This window comes from Nicotiana tabacum, chromosome 4 (genome assembly GCF_000715075.1).
Source record: "Nicotiana tabacum cultivar K326 chromosome 4, ASM71507v2, whole genome shotgun sequence".
Classification (NCBI taxonomy): domain Eukaryota; kingdom Viridiplantae; phylum Streptophyta; class Magnoliopsida; order Solanales; family Solanaceae; genus Nicotiana; species Nicotiana tabacum.
In genome coordinates, this window is record NC_134083.1 from 86,884,278 (window position 1) to 86,904,836 (window position 20,559).

Sequence of the window (20,559 nt, forward strand, 5' to 3'; positions counted from 1 at the left end):
TCAATTGGTGACACATGGCAGCCTGTGGATGCCTCATTGATGCTATCATAACTTAAGCATATTAGAAATAATTTTTGACCCATACAGTTAGTCCCTCCGCATATTGAGGTTGACTTCGTGGGCGAGTTCGATGAGCGAATAATCTCGTTCGTGGTCGAGCTTATCAAGCGGACTATACGAGTCGTGGTTATTGTGACGCATTGGCGACGTGGTCCTCCGTGAGCCGCATATTTTAAATATTTCAAATTTCCCGGGTGATTTGTTGGAGTTACCCTGTCCAAGGGTTAGAATGACGTCATGACATCATGCGTCATTATGACGCATATTCCCGATGTGCAGCATCGTTTCGTGTGTGACCCTAGATCAAACCTGTTATTTTGATTCCGGTGCCAATTATAATGAGCCGTTTTTGGTTTTGGTGTCGTGACTTCTATAAACAGGGATTCTTGGGCTTGGCTTTGAAGTTTCCCCTCTAACGTTTCGAAGCACCAACCTTTTTTCTTGCCCTCTTCTCCTATGAACCTTCTTTCTTGGTTTCATTGTCCTACACTATTTTTCATCCTCTCCATGTCTGTTTCTTTTACTACCTTGAATCATGTGAAACACACCTTCTGACACCAGCGAAGGGAACCGTGTTGTTCCTTTGGCAGTGGTGTTTCCTTCCCATGGGGAGAGTGTTTCTGCCATCGTTGAAGATGAATCATTCCCATCGGTGGAGGAGATAATCTCCCGTAACCCTAACTCTAGGTCCGACTTCACCAAATTACCTGAGGCCGTGCCTTGAGTCTTTCAATCGACGATGACGCCTAAGGAATTGGCAGAACTCAAGGCCAAATTTGGCCTTCCAAATCATGTCGAACTGATCCCGGTTTCTATATCTTCGTAGAGAAATCCATAGTCTTACTCAAGGAACCATGACAATTGCTGATTATTTCTCTAAACTGAAAGATCTGTGGGATGAATTTGATGCACTCATGCCTTGTCCTGGTTGTCCTTGTCTTGAATCTAAGAAATATTCTCAGCATTTTGAAGCTAATAGGTTACTGCAGTTTTTGGTAGGTTTGAATGAAACCTATGCCCAAGCCAGAAGCCAAATTATGATGATGTATCTTGTACCTAGCATCAACAAAGCATATGCACTGCTTGTTGATCAAGAAAGTCAGAGAAGTCTTGCAACCTGTCAGCAGTCTATGCTGATTACTAAAGGGATAGAAAGTACAACATTGTATAGCAACAGAGAAAATGTAGCCTCAGGTGGTAACTACAAATTCAAGAAGGGTCAGTATCAATGTGAATACTGTCATTGCAAGGGACACACCAAAGCAAATTGCTACAAACTCATAGGATATCCACCTGACTTCAAGACCAAGAGGAAAGGTCCTACATCTACCCATGGCTTGTATGCTAATGGTGCCTCAGGTGTAGACTTTGCTATATGAGATACTACTCACAGGCACTCTCAACCACAGTGTGCATTACCTCAAGCCAATGCTGCCTATCAACAGAACAAAGGAGGAAATTCATGTGTGTATCCACAACAGTCAATTGCCTATCCACAACAGCATGCTCCTAACTTTGGAACTCCTCCTCAGCCTCATTCAGCTCCTTCTTTCTTTACTAAGGAATAGTATTAGCAAATTCTCCAGCTGTTGTCAAAGGGAAATGAGGAAGCTCTGGGATCATCTAGTAGGTTGGCTGCAACAGGTACTCTTATTGCCCTAATTACCAACTTTGTCAATAAGAACTGGATTATAGACATTAGTGCTTCAAATGATATGACTTCTAGAATTGACATGCTTAATTCACAGAGTACTATTAACAAAGAAAGTAAAAATGTAGTTCACTTACCAAATGGAGAAATGGTGTCTGTTACTCATAACGGGGACTATTCTTAAGGATCATACTATATCTAATGTGATGTACGTACCAGACTTTAAGTACAACTTATTGTCTGTGTCACAACTCACCAAGGAGCTTCAGTGCCTTGTTGCCTTCTTCCCCGACTTCTGTATTTTTCAGGATCTCTACAGTGGTCAGGTGAAAGGGATTGATAGGGAGAATCATAGACTGTATATCCTACAAGGAGAAGGTTTTCAAAACTCCTCAACAAAGTCTGAAGGAAGATGTCTCAACACAGTTGATATATCTTCTAGTTTTAAGCCTAAGTCTAGTTCTAGTACTATTGCAAATTCTAGTTTCTTCTCATCTAGTAGTCTGTGGCATAAGAGGTTAGGACATGCTCCTGTAAATATAATAAAAAGGCTCAATGTAATCAGTGATGTGAAGGACTGCTTTCATGAACACTGTTCTGTATTCCCTTTGGCTAAGCAATCAAAAATGTCCTTTACTCTGAGTAATCAACTACCAAGTCTGTATTTGAATTAGTACATTGTGATATTTGGGGACCCTATAGGGTGCCAACCTATGATGGAAAAAGATTCTTTATCACTCTAGTTGATGACTACTCTAGATATACTTGGATATTTCTTATTAACTCTAAATCTAAAGTTGTAGTAGTGCTGAGAGACTTTCTGGTAAAAGCAAAGAATCTGTTCTCTACTAGTGTAAAGTACTTGAGAACTGACAATGGAAGTGAATTATTTAGCAATGAATTTACATCCTTGCTAACTACTCTTGGGATCATGCACCAAAGTTCATGTGTATACACTCCACAACAAAATGGAGTTGTGGAACGAAAGCATAGAAGAATCCCGGAGATGGAAAGGTCTCTCAGATTTCAAGCCTTCATTCCTCTAAGATTCTGGGGAGAGTGTATCACTACAGCTGTCTATCTCATCAATCGACTTCCATCTAAGTTTATTGGGTACAAGACTCCTTTTGAGATGCTTTATTTGCATCCTCTCTCATTGCATCATTTAAGAGTCTTTGGGTGTTTATGCTATGCATCCAGTCCTAAAGTGCATGAGAAGTTTTCACCTAGAGCAATACCAGCTGTTCTCATAGGGTATTCATCCACTCAGAAAGGATATATTCTATATGATCTTTCCTCAAAAACCTTCCTAGCCAACAGGAATGTTACATTTCAGGAAGAAATATATCCTTTCAAGCACATTAAACAAATCACTAATCTTTTGTTTCTTGTGCTGGAGTTTGTTCCTGATGCTATTGACAACTCAGTTCATCCTATCACAGCTCCTCAAAGTGTGATACAGTCCTCTCCAGCAACCTCAGAAGATGATCACTGTCATATTCCAAATACCACTGAAATTTTAACTACAAGTGAAGATTCTGTAGTTGATCCTCTGAGTTCACAAGAACTTAGAAAGTCTTCTAGAATCAGTAGACCTCCTCTGTGGTTACAGGACTATGAGGTTCAGTCAAGAGGGTCCAAATATGCTTATCCAATCTCAGCTCATGTAACCTACTCAAAGATATCTCAATCCTACAATCAAGTTTTATCAGCTTACTCTGCATGTACTGAGCCTCAAACATTCTCAGAGGTAGTCAAAGATCATCAGTGGGTGGAAGCTATGAAACTAGAGATAGCAGCATTAAAAGATAACCACACCTAGAGTATTGTGGATCTGTCTCCTGGAAAGAAACCTATTGGATGCAGATGGATATTCAAGATCAAGCATAAGGCATAAGGGGAGATATAGAGATTCAAGGCAAGACTGGTAGCCAAAGGCTATAGTCAAAAGGAAGTCTTAGACTACAATGAAACATTTTCACCAGTAGCTAAGATGGTTACAGTTAGGTCCATTATTGCTCTTGCAGCTTCAAATCAGTGATTCATATATCAAATAGATGTGCATAATGCCTTTCTCAATGGTGATCTCCTAGAGGAAGTCTATATGATAATTCCTGAAGGGTTTGCCAGACAGGGGGAGAATCAGAAGGTCCGTAAACTACACAAATCTCTATATGGTCTCAAACAGGCTCCTAGACAGTGGAATTTGAAACTGACTGAAGCTATGGTGTTAATGGGATTTGAATAAAGTCACTATGACTATTTCTTATTTACCAAGAAAATTGTAGGTGATATAGTTATAGTTCTGGTGTATGTGGATGACTTATTGGTCACTGGTAGTAATCCAAGTCTGATTAATGACACCAGGAGTAAACTGCAGCAGAGGTTCAAGATAAAAGACCTGGGGGAGTTAAAGTTCTTCCTTGGCATCGAATGTGCAAGATCAAATAAAGGCATCTTCATGAGTCAAAGAAAGTATACTCTTGAGCTAATTGCAGAGGCAGTCCTAGAAGGAGCTAAACCAGCTGATACTCCACTAGAATTGAACCAAAAACTTACATCAGTAAAGTATGATGAGTGTATCAACCATAAGGAATCATGTGGGGATAAGCTACTTGAATATCCCAGCAGGTATCAAAGGTTGGTTAGAAGATTGTTGTACCTAACTATGACTAGGCTTGATATTGCCTTTGTAGTATAGCTATTAAGTTAGTACATGCACTCTCCTAAAGTATCTCATATGGAAGCAACTTTAAGGGTAGTGAGGTATATCAAAGAAGCTCCTAGTCTGGGATTGATCATGCCTACAGGGCATACTGAGCATCTCACTGCCTACTGTGACTCTGACTAGGGAGCATGCATAGAAACTAGAAGATCAATCACTGGGTACTTAGTCAAGTTTGGAAGGTCTTTGATATCTTGAAAGTCCAAGAAGCAGAACACTGTCTCAAGAAGTCCTGCATAATCTGAGTTTAGCAGCATGGCTGCATGTGCAGTAGAAATCACGTGGCTGGTAGGCTTGTTTAAAGAAATTGGAGTCAACATTCAGATGCCAGTGAAGATGATATCAGACAGCAAAGCTGCAATACAAATAGCAGCTAATCCTATATTCCATGAGAGGACAAAGCACATCGACATAGAGTGTCATTTTGTTAGAGAAAGAATCAGCCAAAGACTGATACGAACTGAACATATTCATACTGAAGATCAACTGGCAGACTTGTTTACCAAGATTTTAGGAAAGGCTCAACATCATCATTTACTGAACCAGTTGGGAGTCGAGAACTTGTTCAAAGTATCAGCTTGAGGGGGAGTGTTGGCTAGACGAGATACAAGCTGATGACTAACCTTAGTGGGCAAGTAAACTTAACTATAGTTAGGTTGTTAAATGTATAGTTAGTAAGTTAGTTATGGTTAGGTAGTTAGTGGATGGTTAATTTACTGTATATATACAGTGTACTGTGAATAAAAAACTAAGATTTGCATTTCCAATTTTACTCAATCTGTGCTTCGCCTTTCTCAATTCTCTCTCAATCTTCTCCTCTCTCTCTCTCTCTCTCTCTCTCTCTCTCTCTCTCTCTCTCTCTCTCTCTCTCTCTCTCTCTCTCGTTGATGGCTATGGCTGCTAACAACCACCCACCCTGCTAACCCCTCACCTCCCCCAATATTGTTTTTTATATATTTTTAATTTTCTGTAAAAAAATTTCTACAACACCCCCCCCCCCCCCATAATTTTTTAATATATATTTTCAGCTCTGCTTTTTTTATTTTTCAATTTACAGGTTCGAAAATTTACGAGTTTTAAAGTTATGAGTTCGGAGGTTTATGTGTTTGAAAGTTTGCGGGTTTAGAAATTATAGAATTAACGAGTTTGGAAGTTTATGGAATTTGTGGGTTCAAAAGATCGTTGGTTCGAAAGTTCATGGCTTCATGTTTATTGTATCTAAATTATTTATGAATACTCTTGAGATATTATTTTTCTTAATTTGCATACCAAACATCGGAAAATGAGTAAGAATACTACTTGTTTTCCAAGAAAAAATTTTCTTGGAAAATATTTTTCACGGAAAATATTTTCCGTCATACCAAATACACCCTTACTTACAGAGCTTCTTTGTAATGACCAAATGACAGTATCATTATAAGCATGAGCATGATCCCAAATTATCTAAAATACATCAATAAAAAACTCTTATTTAGTGTCACATTAAATAAAAAAGTAATGTCAAGAACCAGACTCCAGAGTGTCGCTCCAAAAAATAAAAACTATTGAAGTCTAACTTAGGTAAAGAAATATCCATCAGATAGAAATAGTAGTAGTTGTCTACATTATTTTCTTATAACATCTTAGGGAGAAGATGAATTTTGACTCAAATGCATATAAGACAATATTGACTTGGTGATTCTAGAATAAAAAGAAGTGAATTGATCATAGCATAAATCAGACTATCTCATCCATATATGGTCATAAGATTCTTGATCGGAAAAATCCACTTAAACATTTTATTAGAAACAATTACCTTGACGAGTTGCTTGTATCATGCTTCTAACATCATATGGCAATAGTTGCACTAGCACTCGATGGCAAGGATACTGGAATGAGTTATTGATGTTCATCTGTTGCATTCACTCAGATTGAACAAGCATGTAGCATAATAAAAAAATTAAACACATTCAGAAGCCACTTACTTGTTCTATCACCTAGTTGAATGATAATGTGCATCCTACCATCAAATAAGGCATCTGACAATAACACACGAAATATGGGGAATGAATAATGGATGCCTTTTGTGAATATAACAGATCGACTGATAAAAAGTAACTATAACTTTTATATAATGTAGTAGGTGGGGGTGTTGATAGTTTATTTCTTTTGATCTCAGGTTCCTCTTTGGGTAGCTATTGGATAATAAGCTGAAAGATAACAAAAATAGGTGACAGCAAATAAGTGCATTACTGATCTTTCGGAATATTATTCATAGAGCCTTTCTCTATTCTCATTATGTTCTTAATACCATTGACTACTAAGAAATTGAATAATATAGTCAAAAAATACATGCATGTGCAAAATTAGTCTACAATACCTTTCAGTAAATTCATCAGCTAAAATGGAGGATGAAGGAGAAGAGGGCAAAATCCCGAAAGAGCACCTTAGTACAACCCTCTCAAATCTCCAAAAAGTTATGACATGTCAGAGATTGTACTTTGAGGATATTTGGACAACCCAAGAAATTTGACATCAAATATTAAAAAGACAACATGTGTTGCAGAATTAAGTTAAGTAAGGAGCCGAAGGCATTGGTAATTCTAGAACAACATAAATTTCTGTACCTATTAGATTCTGTGATGTCGCGACAAATATCGTATTATCAACAATCATCTTCTCTAGTCTTCGTTTGGTGTCAAAAGCTATCGTGGGAACAACTTGGGCTTCGAAATCATTCAAATGGAAGTATAGCAGTAGGAATATGAAGTCAAAATGAAAGAGCTCAATTTCATCAAAGAACTCTCGAATACCCACCCAAATAAAATTAAACCAACAACAACAACAACCACACAGTATAATCCCACAAGTGGGGTCTGGGGAGGGTAGGATGTACGCAGTCTTACCCCTATCCTGAAAGGGCAGAGAGGCTGTTTTCGATAGACCCTCGGCTAAAAAAGGTGAAAGAAGCCTTGATAGCAAGTAATAGCAAGACAAATAATTAAAAAACTAAATCGAAGATAGCAACAGAAAATATGAAAGAGGTACCTATAACAAGTAATAGCAAGACAATATATTTAAAAAACTAAGTCCAAGGAAGCAAACGAGAATATGAACGAAGTATTGCTACTAAACTATGCAATTACCGATGGCACGTAATAACGGAACAAGACATGCGAATATAGCAAACTAAGGAAAAAGGGTACCGTACTAGCACTAATACTATTGAACTAGAGAAGGCAAAGGGAAACACACAACTACCTACTAACCTTCTACCTTAATCTTCAACCTCTACACCCTTCTATCTAGGGTCATATTCTCGGTTAGCTCAAGTTGCGCCATGTCCCGCCTGATCATTTCTCCCCAAGACTTCTTTGGCCTAGCTCTACCCCTCCTCTCACCTCCCAAGGCCAACCTCTCACATCTCCTAACTGGGGCATTTATGCTTCTCCTCTTACATGCACGAACCATTTCAACCTCGCCTCACGCATCTTTGCCTCTATAGGGGTCACTCCCACCTTGTCCCGAATAACTTCATTCCTAAGTCTATCCAACCTAGTATGCCCACACATCCATCTCAACATCCTCATTTCTGCTACTTTCATCTGCTGGACATGGGAGTTTTTGACTGACCAACACTCTGCCCCATACAACATAGTCGGTCTAACCACTACCTTGTAGAACTTACCCTTAAGTCTCAACGGCACATTCTTATCACACAAGACACCGAAAGTGAGCCTCCACTTCATCCACCCTGCTCCGATATGGTGTGTGACATCCTCATCTATCTCCCCATCCTTCTGAATTATAGACCCCAAATACTTGAAACTCTCTCTCCTGGGAATGACTTGCGTATCGAGCCTCACATCCCCGTCTGCCTCCTGGGTAACACCGCTGAACTTGCACTCTAAGTATTCTGTCTTGGTCCAGCTCAACTTGAAACCCTTAGAGTCCAGAGCATGTCTCCAGACCTCCAGCCTCTCATTAACGCCACCTCGTGTCTCATCAATCAGGACTATATCATCCGCAAATAACAAGCACCAAGGCACCTTCCCTTGAATGTGTCGTGTCAATGAATCCATCGCCAGGGAAAACAAAAACAGGCTGAGTGCTAATCCCTGATGCAACCCCATCTCAATCGGAAAGTAGTCAGAGTCTCCTCCTGCTGTCCTAACCCGTGTCTTAGCTCCATCATACATATCCTGAATAACTATAATATACGCTACAAGCACTCATCTAGCCTCTAAATATCTCCGTAGAATCTCTCTCGGGATTTTGTCATAGGCTTTCTCCAGGTCAACGAACACCATATGCAAATCCTTCTTCACCTCCCTATACTTCTCCACCAATCTCCTCACAATATGAATGGCCTCAGTAGTCGACTGTCCCGACATGAAACCAAATTAGTTCTCGGAAATGGACATACTCCTCCTCAACCTCCCTTCAATCACCCTCTCCCACACTTTCATTTGTGGCTTAACAACTTGATACCCCTATAGTTATTGCAGTTTTGGATATCCCCCTTGTTCTTGTACAATGGGATCATCGTACTCTGCCTCCACTCTTCGGGCATCTTCTTTGTCCTAAAAATGAGGTTAAACAACCTAGCAAGCCATTCCGAGCCCTATTTATCAACGCTCTCCCAGAATTTTACCGGGATCTCGTCCGACCTAGTCGCTCTACCTCTACTCATCCTGCGCATAGCCCCTACAACCTCCCCCACTCGTATGCATCTACAGTATCCAAAATCTCGTTGCCGCTCCCAGTACTCCAACTCCCCCAGCACAATGCTCCTATCTCCCTCTTTATTCAAGAGTTTATGGAAGTAAGACTGCCATCTCTGCCTAATCTGTGCCCCCTCCACTAAAACTCTACCCTCCTCGTCTTTTATGCACCTCACTTGCTCCAGATCCGGGGCCTTCTGCTCCCTCATCTGCGCCAGCCTGTACAACTTCTTGTCCCCGCCTTTATCCCCAATTTCTTCGTATAAACGACTAAACACCGCGGTCTTAGCTGCAGTAACCGCCAACTTCGCCTCCTTCCTAGCCTTCTCCCTCTTCGTATAAAATTGAACCCAGAAAAATAATTCAATAGCCCACAATATGGTGTTTTAATTCCAAACCTAAAGGGAGAAAACAAAGGGGAACAAATATCTCTAAGCCATAGGGAATCTAAGAGAGACAGAGAGAAGAGAAAGATGTGTTGATCAAAAGCGATGTACACCCACATCACTCAGATGCAAATTACCAAAATAACCCCAAAGCAGGATGACGAATTTTGTACAAGAACACGGAGCATTCTTATGGTTGGTTGTCATTGTACTGTCGTATAAATAGGATTAGGTTGTAAGAATATTTGCTCATCCATATATATTAACAATGAACATATGCGATGCATCAGGTTACATTTTGTGTATTGGATCATATGTATAAAATTTTTACATCATCAGATTAACAAAACCTATTGTATACGGTCGAAATCGGAGAGCTCGATTTCGAAGATAATTTGAGAAATAAGGTGACTACTTATTGTATAACTAGAACAGATCTTCATTTCTTGATGAACGAATATTAGTTTAGGTTGAGCTTTTTTGATGTGATGATACCATATTGACACTTGCATAAGTGCACTGCCTCAAAAATAATTGTTGTATTATAGACTTATAGTCCATCATTTTTTAATCAAATTAGCCAACATGCACTGGCCGGCTAACCACAAAGTTGAACGAGAGACATGGTCTTTGTCAATTAATTCCACCACATTTGCTAAGTCAAACAGAAATAACTCTCTAACTGCCCTATGCATATGGACGTGAAAGGTTGACTCACGTTCTGTTTAAATTGATGGCCAAACTCCAAGAGGAGACATTGTTCAACTTTGGTAGAACAGTTCAGAGGATAGAAGTAAACTGTAAACTTTTAAGTGACGGTGATGAACCATATATGGAAAGTGAAATTGGATAATAAATTATATCAGCTATCATCTTTCATTAGGTATAATATAAAGATGAATCCAAAATTTAGAGTCAGTCAATTCAAAATGAATAGGTTGTATTACATATATACATTTTTTACATATGTATACAAGTTAGATCCGCTCTAGATCCACTTAACAAATTAGCATATTGTATACGATAGAAATCGGGCATGTCAGATTTCATAGGCACGAGGAGTTGCCTCGAGAGTAAGCTCGTAATAGACCAGGTTCGAGCTCAATGGCAGAGTATGGAGCATGAAGATCGAAGTGCTCGCTGAAGATCGAGACCGAGCATGACCGATTTCGAGTAAGGCGTAATAACGGAATGACGAAATATTAGCAACCGACCGAAAATCTCGGCGGAAATTCTAGAGCAGATCGAATCAAGTGGTTATTGACGCCAATCATAGGATTTGTTTCTGTTATAAGAATTGTACCTTATTTAGGATTCCTTTACTATGTAAAGAGGGACCTCATTCATTTGTAGGGGAGGATTCACTGAGAAACATATACAAAAAACGCTGCTCTCTATTTCACTTACTATCTATTATTGTTCATCATTGTTTATTTTTCTGTTCTTTACTGTTCTCCTTATCCAACCTCGAGACCATCTCGAATCGAGGTCGAAAGCTCTGCTAGAACACTGGTTTGATTTATTTTATTATTCAGATTATCTATTCAATTCTTTGTTTATCAATTGGTATTGGATTAAATCACGTTTCCTTAAAACCACTAAATAAGTTTAATTGTTACTAGAATTTTAGGGTAAACAGTTTGGCCTCCACCGTGGGGCTAAGGATAATAGTGATGTTTCAGTACTGATTCTGGTAAAACACACTATTTTATGCATGTTCTTGTCAAGTATCTTTGCTTTCAGGATAAAACATGTCTCACAAAACGCATCCACACACGGTGACAATGGCCTCAGATTCCATGGTGAAAATGAAAATGTGATTGCTCCAGGGATCGAAGTGCCACAGGCTACTCACGGGGGAGCACCGGTTGCCAACCCCACCGATGTCAGTTCGCACGTTGCTCTAAATGCGGACCTAGGTGCAGATCTCGATGTGAGTGTATGCAAAGAAGGCCGATCTAGTGGTCAAGGAATACAGGGCAGAGGAGACGAGGGAGTCAGTCTCCAAATAATATTCAGATGCTTCAGGCTCAGCAAGCCGCTATTGCTCAGTTACAAAATCAACATAGAGCTCCGAATAGGGTCGAGTCGGAAATTACTCGTTGTACCGAGCCAGTACTGGAGAGGCCGAATGGTAACGAATCGGGGACTGATCCTACGATAATTAAAATGCTGGAGGAGCTCACCAAAAGAATTGAATTAGGGGAGAAGAGAATCGAAGCCAACGATAAAAAAGTGAAGACATACCACTCTCGAGTTGATCAGATACCGGGGGCACCGCCAATCTATCGATTCAAAGAAGTTTTTACAAAAACTCTTTCCTCCAAGTGTGGCTCCAAAGCCTATTCCAAAGAATTTTTGTATGCCAATGAGGGCCACCTTCGAGAGTTCCTCAGCGATCGAGCCAAGAATCTTTTCAGAGAAAGAGATACCAACAGGAAAAATGAACAGGAGGAACCCCAACATGTCATTCATATGATCGTCGGTGGGGTCGACATTCCACAGGGAACAATATTCAAACGCACCAAGGTATCAATCACTAGGGAAAAATGAACCCGGGATTATGTGTCCGAAAGCACTTTATCATTCAACGACGAAGAAGTAGAAGGCATTTTTTAGCCCCATAACGATGCTCTGGTAATTTCTATCTTATTAAATAAAGTTTAAGTTAAGCGTATTTTAGTGGATCCAGGTAGCTCGGCGAATATCATCTGATCGAGGGTCGTGGAGCAACTCGACCTACAAAATCAAATCGGGCCCGCAGTTCGGGTCCTAAACGGCTTCAATATGGCCAGTGAAATAACTAAATGGGAGATTATTCAACCGGTGAACGTGGATGGAACCATTCAAGATACTAAGTTCCACGTGATCGAGGGCGACATGAGGTACAATGCCCTACTCGGAAGACCTTGGATCCACAATATGAGAGCAATCCCTTCGACACTTCACCAAATGATAAAATTTCCGACATCAAACGGTGTAAAAATAGTATACGGGGAGCAGAATGTTGCAAAGGAAATGTTTGAGGTCGATGAGGTAACACCGATATCGGAACTATCAGCCTCGAAACGGTCGAACATCAAAGATAAATAGGAAGTCAAATAGCAATCACAGCCACCAGCCTCGACCGAATCGGGGAAGCGGGAGATAGAAGAAGAGGAGGAGGATTTTCTAACCCCTCAAACTTTTGTTGTTCCCGAAGATACTGACGCCACCAAATCAACGGTCGAAGAGCTGGAACAGGTTGTATTTATCGAGTACCTTCCCAAGCGAAAGGTATACCTGGGAACATGATTAATCCCCGAACTCAGAAAAAAACTTATTCAATTTCTTATTGATAACATAGATTGTTTTGCACGGACCCATTTAGATACGATAGGGATTCCACCGGAGGTAATGACACATCGGCTAAGCCTGGACCCTAGATTTAAACCGGTGAAGGAAAAGAGAAGACCCCAGTCCGAAGTAAAGCACGCATTCATAAAGGACGGGGTAACTAAAGTTCTCAAAATAGGATCCATTCGGGAGGTGAAATATCCCGAATGGTTAGCCAATGTAGTTATACTCCCTAAAAAGGGGATAAACTTAGAATGTGTGTAGATTATAAGGATTTAAACAAGGCGTGCCCCAAAGATTCTTTTTCACTGCCTAACATCGATCGCATGATCGATGCCACGGCTGGCCACGAGATCCTTACTTTTCTCGATGCCTATTCCGGGTACAATCAAATCCAAATGAACCCGGAAGACCAAGAAAAAACTTCATTTATCACCAAGTATGGAACATATTGTTATAATGTAATGTCCTTTGGGCTAAAAAATGCAGGAGCTACTTACCAACGCCTAGTGAATAAAATGTTCGAAGAACAAATAGGAAAATCAATGGACGTTTATATTGATGACATACTAGTTAAGTCCCTGCGCGTAGAGGACCATTTTGACTCGTTTGCAGGAAACGTTCGAGATTTTAAGGAAATACAACATGAAGCTCAACCTCGAGAAATGTGCTTTCAGGGTTGGTTCGGGCAAGTTCCTTGGCTTCATGGTATCGAATTAGGGAATCGAGATCAACCTCGATAAAATCAGGGCCATCGAAGACATCACCGTCGTGGATAGTGTAAAAGTCGTACAGAGGCTAACTGGGCGGATAACTACCTTAGGCCGATTCATTTCGAGGTCATCAGATCGAAGCCACAGATTTTTTTTCTTTACTCAAAAAGAAGAACGATTTCGCCTGGACCCCAGAATGCCAACAGGCATTGGAAGAGTTGAAGCGATACTTATCGAGCCCACGACTGCTTCACACTCCAAAGGCATATGAGAAGCTTTACTTGTACTTGGCAGTATCGGATATCTCAGTAAGTGGTGTCCTAGTTAAAGAAGAGTAAGGTACGCAATTTTTCGTTTATTATGTAAGTCAAACCTTAGGAGAAGCAGAAACTAGATATCCACACTTAGAAAAATTAGCACTTGCACTAATAAGTGCTTCTAGAAAGTTAAGACCATACTTTCAATGTCACCCAGTATGCGTATTAACCACTTACCCACTTCGTAATATTTTGTACAAGCCCGAACTGTCGGGTTGATTGGCCAAATGGGCCGTCGAACTCAGTGGGTGCGACATCGAATATCAACCTTGGATGGCCATCAAATCTCAAATTTTAGCGGACTTCGTGGCCGATTTCATGCCAACCCTCGTACCCGAAGTTGAAAAGGAACTCTTGTTAAAAACGGGTACGTCATCGGAGGTATGGACCCTTTTCATAGACGATGCTTCAAATGTGAAAGTGTCCGGGCTAGGCATCGTTTTGAAGTTGCCCACGGTAGCACTATTAAGCAATCTATCAAAACTTCTAGGTTGACTAACAATGAGGCCGAGTACGAGGCCATGATTTCAGGTCTCGAGCTAGCTAAAAGCTTAGGGGTAGAAGTCATTGAAGCCAAGTGTGACTCTTTACTGGTAGTGAACCAAGTAAACAAAACCTTCGAAGTTCGAGAGGATAGAATGCAAAGGTATTTGGACAAGCTGCAGGTAACCTTGCACCATTTCAAGGAATGGACTTTACAGCATGTACCTCGAGAACAAAACAGTGAGGACGATGCACTTGCAAACTTGGGGTCATCGGTCGAGGAAGATGAGATCAGCTCGGGGACTGTCGTTCAACTCTCGAAGTCTGTGATCGAAGAAGGTTATGCCGAGATAAACTCTACAAGCTTAACCTGGGATTGGAGGAATAAATATATTGAATACTTGAAGAATGAAAATCTCCCATCGGACCCTAAAGAGTCGAGAACCCTACGAACTAAAGCTACTCGATTCACATTGGCTGAAGATGGAACATTATACAGAAGAACATTCGATGGACCATTGGAAGTGTGCTTAGGACCAGGAGGCACCAATTATATTTTACGAGAGGTCCATGAAGGCACTTGTGGGAACCACTCCGGCACCGAATCACTAATTCAAAAAATCATTAGAGCATGATATTACCGGGATAGCATAGAAAAAGATTCTAAGGAGTTTGTTCAAAAATGTGATAAATGTCAAAGGTTTGCACCAATAATCCATCAACCCGGAGAACAACTTCATTCAGTCCTATCCTCATGGCCATTCATGAAATGGGGGATGGATATCGTCGACCCTCTTCCATCGGCCCCAGGTAAAGCTAAGTTCATTTTATTTATGACTGTCTATTTTTCAAAATGGGTTGAAGCACAAGCATTCGATAAAGTGAGAGAAAAAGAAGTTATAGACTTCATCTGGGCTCACATCGTGTGTCGATTTGGGATACCCGCAGAAATAGTATGCGACAATGGTAAACAATTTATCGGCAGTAAAGTGACGAAATTTTTCGAAGACCATAAAATAAAAAGGATATTGTCAACTCGATGAACAAGACTACGATGAAAAAGACTATCATCCAAAACCTGAAAAAAGGTTGAACGAAGCTAAAGAGAAGTGGAGAGAAATTCTACCCGAGGTCCTTTGGGCATATCGAATAACATCGAAGTCCAGTACAGGGGCAACTCCATTTCCTTTTTATATGGCTCTGAAGCTTTGATTCCAGTCGAAGTCGGAGAACCCAGTGCCAGGTTTCGACATGCAACAGAGGAATCGAACCATAAGGCTATGAATACTAGCCTCGAATTATTAGATAAAAAATGAGAAGAGGCACTTGTTCGAATGGTTGTACAAAAGCAACAAATCGAAAGGTATTATAATAGAAGAACCAACCTTTGCCACTTCAAGGTCGCGGACTTAGTCCTAAGAAAGGTCACCATTAACACTCTAGATCCTAATGAAGGGAAGCTCAGCCCGAATTAGGAAGGACCCTATCAAGTCCTCGATATAGTCGGAAAAGGGTCTTATAAACTCGGAATGATGGACGGCGAACCACTATCAAGATGGGTGTATCTGTATTTATAGAAGATTTCATTTTTGTGCTTATTTTAATTATTGGTTTAATTTATGCATGGCTAAAGAGGGCATTGGAATGGTCTTAGCTCCTGAATATTCAGACAATAAAAAGAAAAACGGAAAAAATAAGATTGTTAGAGTTATGAATTCCATTCAGTTTCCTTTACTTGATCGAACAACCCAGAATCCAGTTATTTCAACTACATTAAATGATCTTTCAAATTGGTCAAGACTCTCTAGTTTATGGCCGCTTCTCTATGGTACCAGCTGTTGCTTCATTGAATTTGCTTCACTAATAGGCTCACGCTTCGACTTTGATCATTATGGACTAGTACCAAGATCGAGTCCTAGACAAGCGGATCTAATTTTAACAGTCGGAACGGTAACAATGAAAATGGCCCCCTCTTTAGTAAGATTATATGAGCAAATGGCTGAACCAAAATATGTTATTGCTATGGGAGCCTGTACAATTACAGGCGGGATGTTCAGTACCGATTCTTATAGTACTGTTCGGGGAGTCGATAAGCTAATTCCTGTAGATGTATATTTTCCAGGTTGACCACCTAAATCGGAAGCGGTTATAGATGCTATAACAAAACTTCGTAAGAAAATATCTCGAGAACTCTATGAAGATCGAATTAGGTCTCAACGAGCGAATCAGTGTTTTACTACCAATCACAAGTTTCATGTTCAACACAGTATTCATACGGGAAATTATGATCAAAGAGTTCTTTATCAACCGCCATCTACTTCAGAGATCCCTATGAAAATCTTTTTCAAATACAAAAACTTAGTATCTTCCCCTGAATTAGTGAATTAGACAGGATTCCTTTGTCCAGAATAAAAAGTGGTGGGTTAATTTTCAGAAAGTTCATCTTAAATATGACATCTCAAACGATATTATTGTTAAGGTACGACTTTCTCCCTTCTTTCGTTTATGTATATTCGATGCTAACTCATTGCAGGAGTTCGACCAAAGACAGCGAGACCTCGGGTTTTAAAGTATGCGTTGCACTCTTTTTCCCTTAGATCGGTTTTTATCCCAAATGGGTTTTTCTGACGAGGTTTTTAACGAGTCAATAATTATGTTCTACCTGAGGACAATTAAACAGTATCCAAGGCTTCTTTGCAATCAACCTCGAATACTGGAGGGCATCACCCTCGGATGTTGTATTCTCGATAATAGTACTTCATGACAAAGGGCCTCGATAGGAAAACTTTGTAATGGGCCAAACGGTCAAGAGAACCGTGTCCATATAAATTAGTTGAGCCCCGATGGCAAAACATGTGCGCATGTATAAACTATTCAAAGAAGCATTTTCTCTTCATTTAAACATTTTGCGTCTCAAAGAAAATCCTCTACTATACAAACCTCATGCTTATGATATTGTGAGAAACGGCTCAAGAGTCAAAGTGCAAATATACACTCGGGAACTGCCATCGATGATAGGCATATTCGAGTTATCTAAACTCAAATTCATAAGACCTCAAAGAGGCACCCCTCGATCTATAGGCCAAGACCACCATTCTCGAGGACTGACATTCCAAACTAGTTCGAAATGTTATTGGGAAATAAGCCCAAGAGGCATACCCGAAGGCTACGGCCAAAATACATACCCGAAGGTTACGGCCAAACTAAAGGCTACGGCCTAAATAACGCGGCTCATAGACATCCGAATTCCGCAATAACGATAGGCCTTCAAATTCTCTGAAAAATTGGTTAAAAAAGGCTACCCTCGGCAAATAATCAAAAGGGCTTCGATAAAATCAGCCCTCGAAAAACCTTAAGAGGTATCAAACTATTTCTAACACAAACGTCACAAAAAACAAAAGGGTTTTAACTGACATCGGACCCTAAAAAATCCCAATGAGTAAAATACATGCTAAGGCATAAAGTAATTTTTATTAAGTCTTTTAAGCCAAAAAAGGGGAAAATAATAGCCGTCTTTTAGAGGCCATATGGGCCCAACATAAAAGGGCCTAAGGGCCAATATATTTAGAGTTCGAGACTTTGTTCTTACTCAACTCGGACCTAAGGGTTCCACTATTCTGAGTTTAAATAAAGTTTACTTGAATTTAGCTCAAGGATCCGACATTAAACCTTAAGGGGTATGTTACTGTAAGTTCAAAAATTACCCATTATTAGATAAAAACCCTAAGGGTTTACTCTATGCTAAGTTCGAAACATACTCGAACTTAGTTATAAAAACAGTGCAGTCATGGCATCGATCAAGCCATCCGAAATCTCGAACATATTATTGAGCTCGGGGACTCGCCCTTGCGCATCTAAAAAACCTAAGGATTTATTCTTAAGTTTGAATTAGTGTTTGCTTGATTACAGAAGTTGCAACAACAAAATTTTCACAAGGCAAAAGCACAAAACACGTTTGAACATAAAACTGAGAAGACATTCAAGAGAAGTTTTTCTATTATATATTGGTAAAAGAGGTTATGTACAAAAGACCGATCAAGGTCTTACAAAAAGAGAAATTAAACCCTAACTACGGCCGATTTCGACCTCTTCTCTGGGAGTAACTTCCCCTTTAGGCCCCTCATCGGATCCACCTTGACTGCCTTCTTCATCATCGTCTTCGTCATCAAAGGAGGCAAGCTGCTTGGCTTCAGCTTCAAGCACCTTGGCTCAGGCTATCTCCTCAAAGAGGTCAAAACCTCGAGTATGGATTTCCTCGAAGGTTTCCCTCCCAGATTGACACTTTGCTGAGTCAACGATCCATTGCTCTCGGTCAGAAGCCTCCCTTAGTTGCATTTGAGCAGCCTCAACATCGGTCCGGTACATGGCAATGGACTTGTCTGCCATGACCTTTGTCTTCTCGATCTCCGCCTTGGCCTTAGCAAGCCCAGTTTCAAGCTCTTCGATCCTCTTGGTTTGGGCAGAACTTTTATCTTTGACGCCCCGAAGTTGAACCTCGGTCGATGACAGTTTGGCCAAGGTAGTTTCTTTTTCTGCAGCCAGGCGGTCCATATTCTATTTCCACCGATCACAATCGGCCTTTACCTGATCGACTTCTCCCCGAAGTAGCTCGATCATTTCAACCTTTTGTTGCAGCTAAGATAATAAAGTATTAGCCTCCATAGTTGGGTCGAGTCCGTACTTTATCAAAAGGATGCTCACCTGCTTATTTAGTTCGGCCACTTCCTCATGAGCCTTGGCCAAATCCTCTTGAAGGTCCTTTATGGTTTCGTCTTTTTGGCCGCAAAGAAGCTTCAGAGCGTTCCTCTCCTCTAAGACCTTTTGGAGCTCGGTTTCACACTGACTAAGGTCAACTCGAAACTTGGCGAAGGCCTATACAAAAAAGGAAAACACAAGTCAGATTTAGAGAAAAAGAAAAAAAAAAGTAAAGAAAAGAAGTGCAGTAAACTGATTCTTACCCGAGATAAGAGACGCTGGGCCTCTTCTAAAAGAATAGAAGCGTCACCGATATCAGAGGCATCATAGACTCCAGTAAAGCAATCCCAAAAGGGATCCCCTACACTAGAGCCTTCGCCTATATCAGGGGTCTTCAACTCTCGAGCTTCCCTTAGTGCCTCCTCGGAAAAGGTCGGAATAGAAGGCAAGTGACCTGCTGTCATGGTCCCGAGCAAGTCACTCGGGACGCTCTGATCGATCTTCGGGGTCTCAGAACTGGCCCCGTCCGGTGTAGTTGCAAATGGCCGAGAAACGGTCTCGACCTCTAGTAATTCGGGATCCTCACCCGATTTCTTCTTGGAAGCCTCCTCAACACGAGGCTTGATTTTAGCAGCCGCCGTCGGCTCAGAAGGTTTGGTGACCTCGACGGCTTTCCTAGATCGGACCGTCAGTGCCGAGGAATTTTCCTCTTCTTCGTCTCTCAGTTTTTAGACCAGTCCATCGTGAGAGCGATTACTTTCCTCCTCACCCTTCGAGGTTTGGGCTTGGGGTCCTCGGACTGCGAGGCAGTTTTCCTCTTCTTGGCTTCCCCCGGCTTCGGAACCGGGGACTTGGTTTCTTCCTCGCCACTTAAAGGCCTCAAAATGGCATCCTTGGTCAGGCCTTCATGAAAGAAAATTAATTATAAATGGAGTATAAAAAGTGCTTCAGAACATGAAAAAGGAGATCCTTACCGTGGTTCTTGGCCTCCCATCTGCCCTTTGTCAAATCACGCCATGCACGTTCGGCATACGTGGAAGTTGAGGCTAACTTCCGAACCCAATCTTCGAGGTCAGGTACCGCTTAAGGCATCCAATGAATAGTGCATGTCAAAAGGGGATATCAGGCGAAGTCGAAGAAGGTACGAAGAATAAAGTTTAAAAGATCACTTACGGTTGAAGTTTCACTCCTCAGGGAACGACATCTTCTCTTCTGGGATAATGTCACGGGTCCTCACCCGTATAAAACAACTCATCCAACCCCCGATCATTGTCCTCATCGATGCTCGAGATCAAGGCCTTCGTTGCCCGGCGTTGGAGCCTGATTAGTCCTCGGTAGATTCGAGGCCGGTATAACCGCATGAGGTGATTTAGAGTAAACTCTAGCCCCTCGGCCTTGCTAGAGAAGAAGCGCAACATGATTACTATACGCCATAGAGGGGTGAATTTGGCCGAGGGTGACCTGATATCTTTTACAGAGATCAATAATCA

The 20,559-nt window shown here is 40.9% G+C and overlaps 1 protein-coding gene across 1 annotated transcript; it reads left to right on the plus strand.

The window, feature by feature from the left end:
• The first annotated feature begins 914 nt into the window (after positions 1–914).
• Positions 915–1,439, plus strand: LOC142180021 (uncharacterized). Its single transcript, XM_075250938.1, has one exon. The coding sequence runs from the start codon at positions 915–917 to the stop codon at positions 1,437–1,439; it is 525 nt and encodes a 174-aa protein (XP_075107039.1).
• The last annotated feature ends 19,120 nt before the right edge of the window (positions 1,440–20,559 follow it).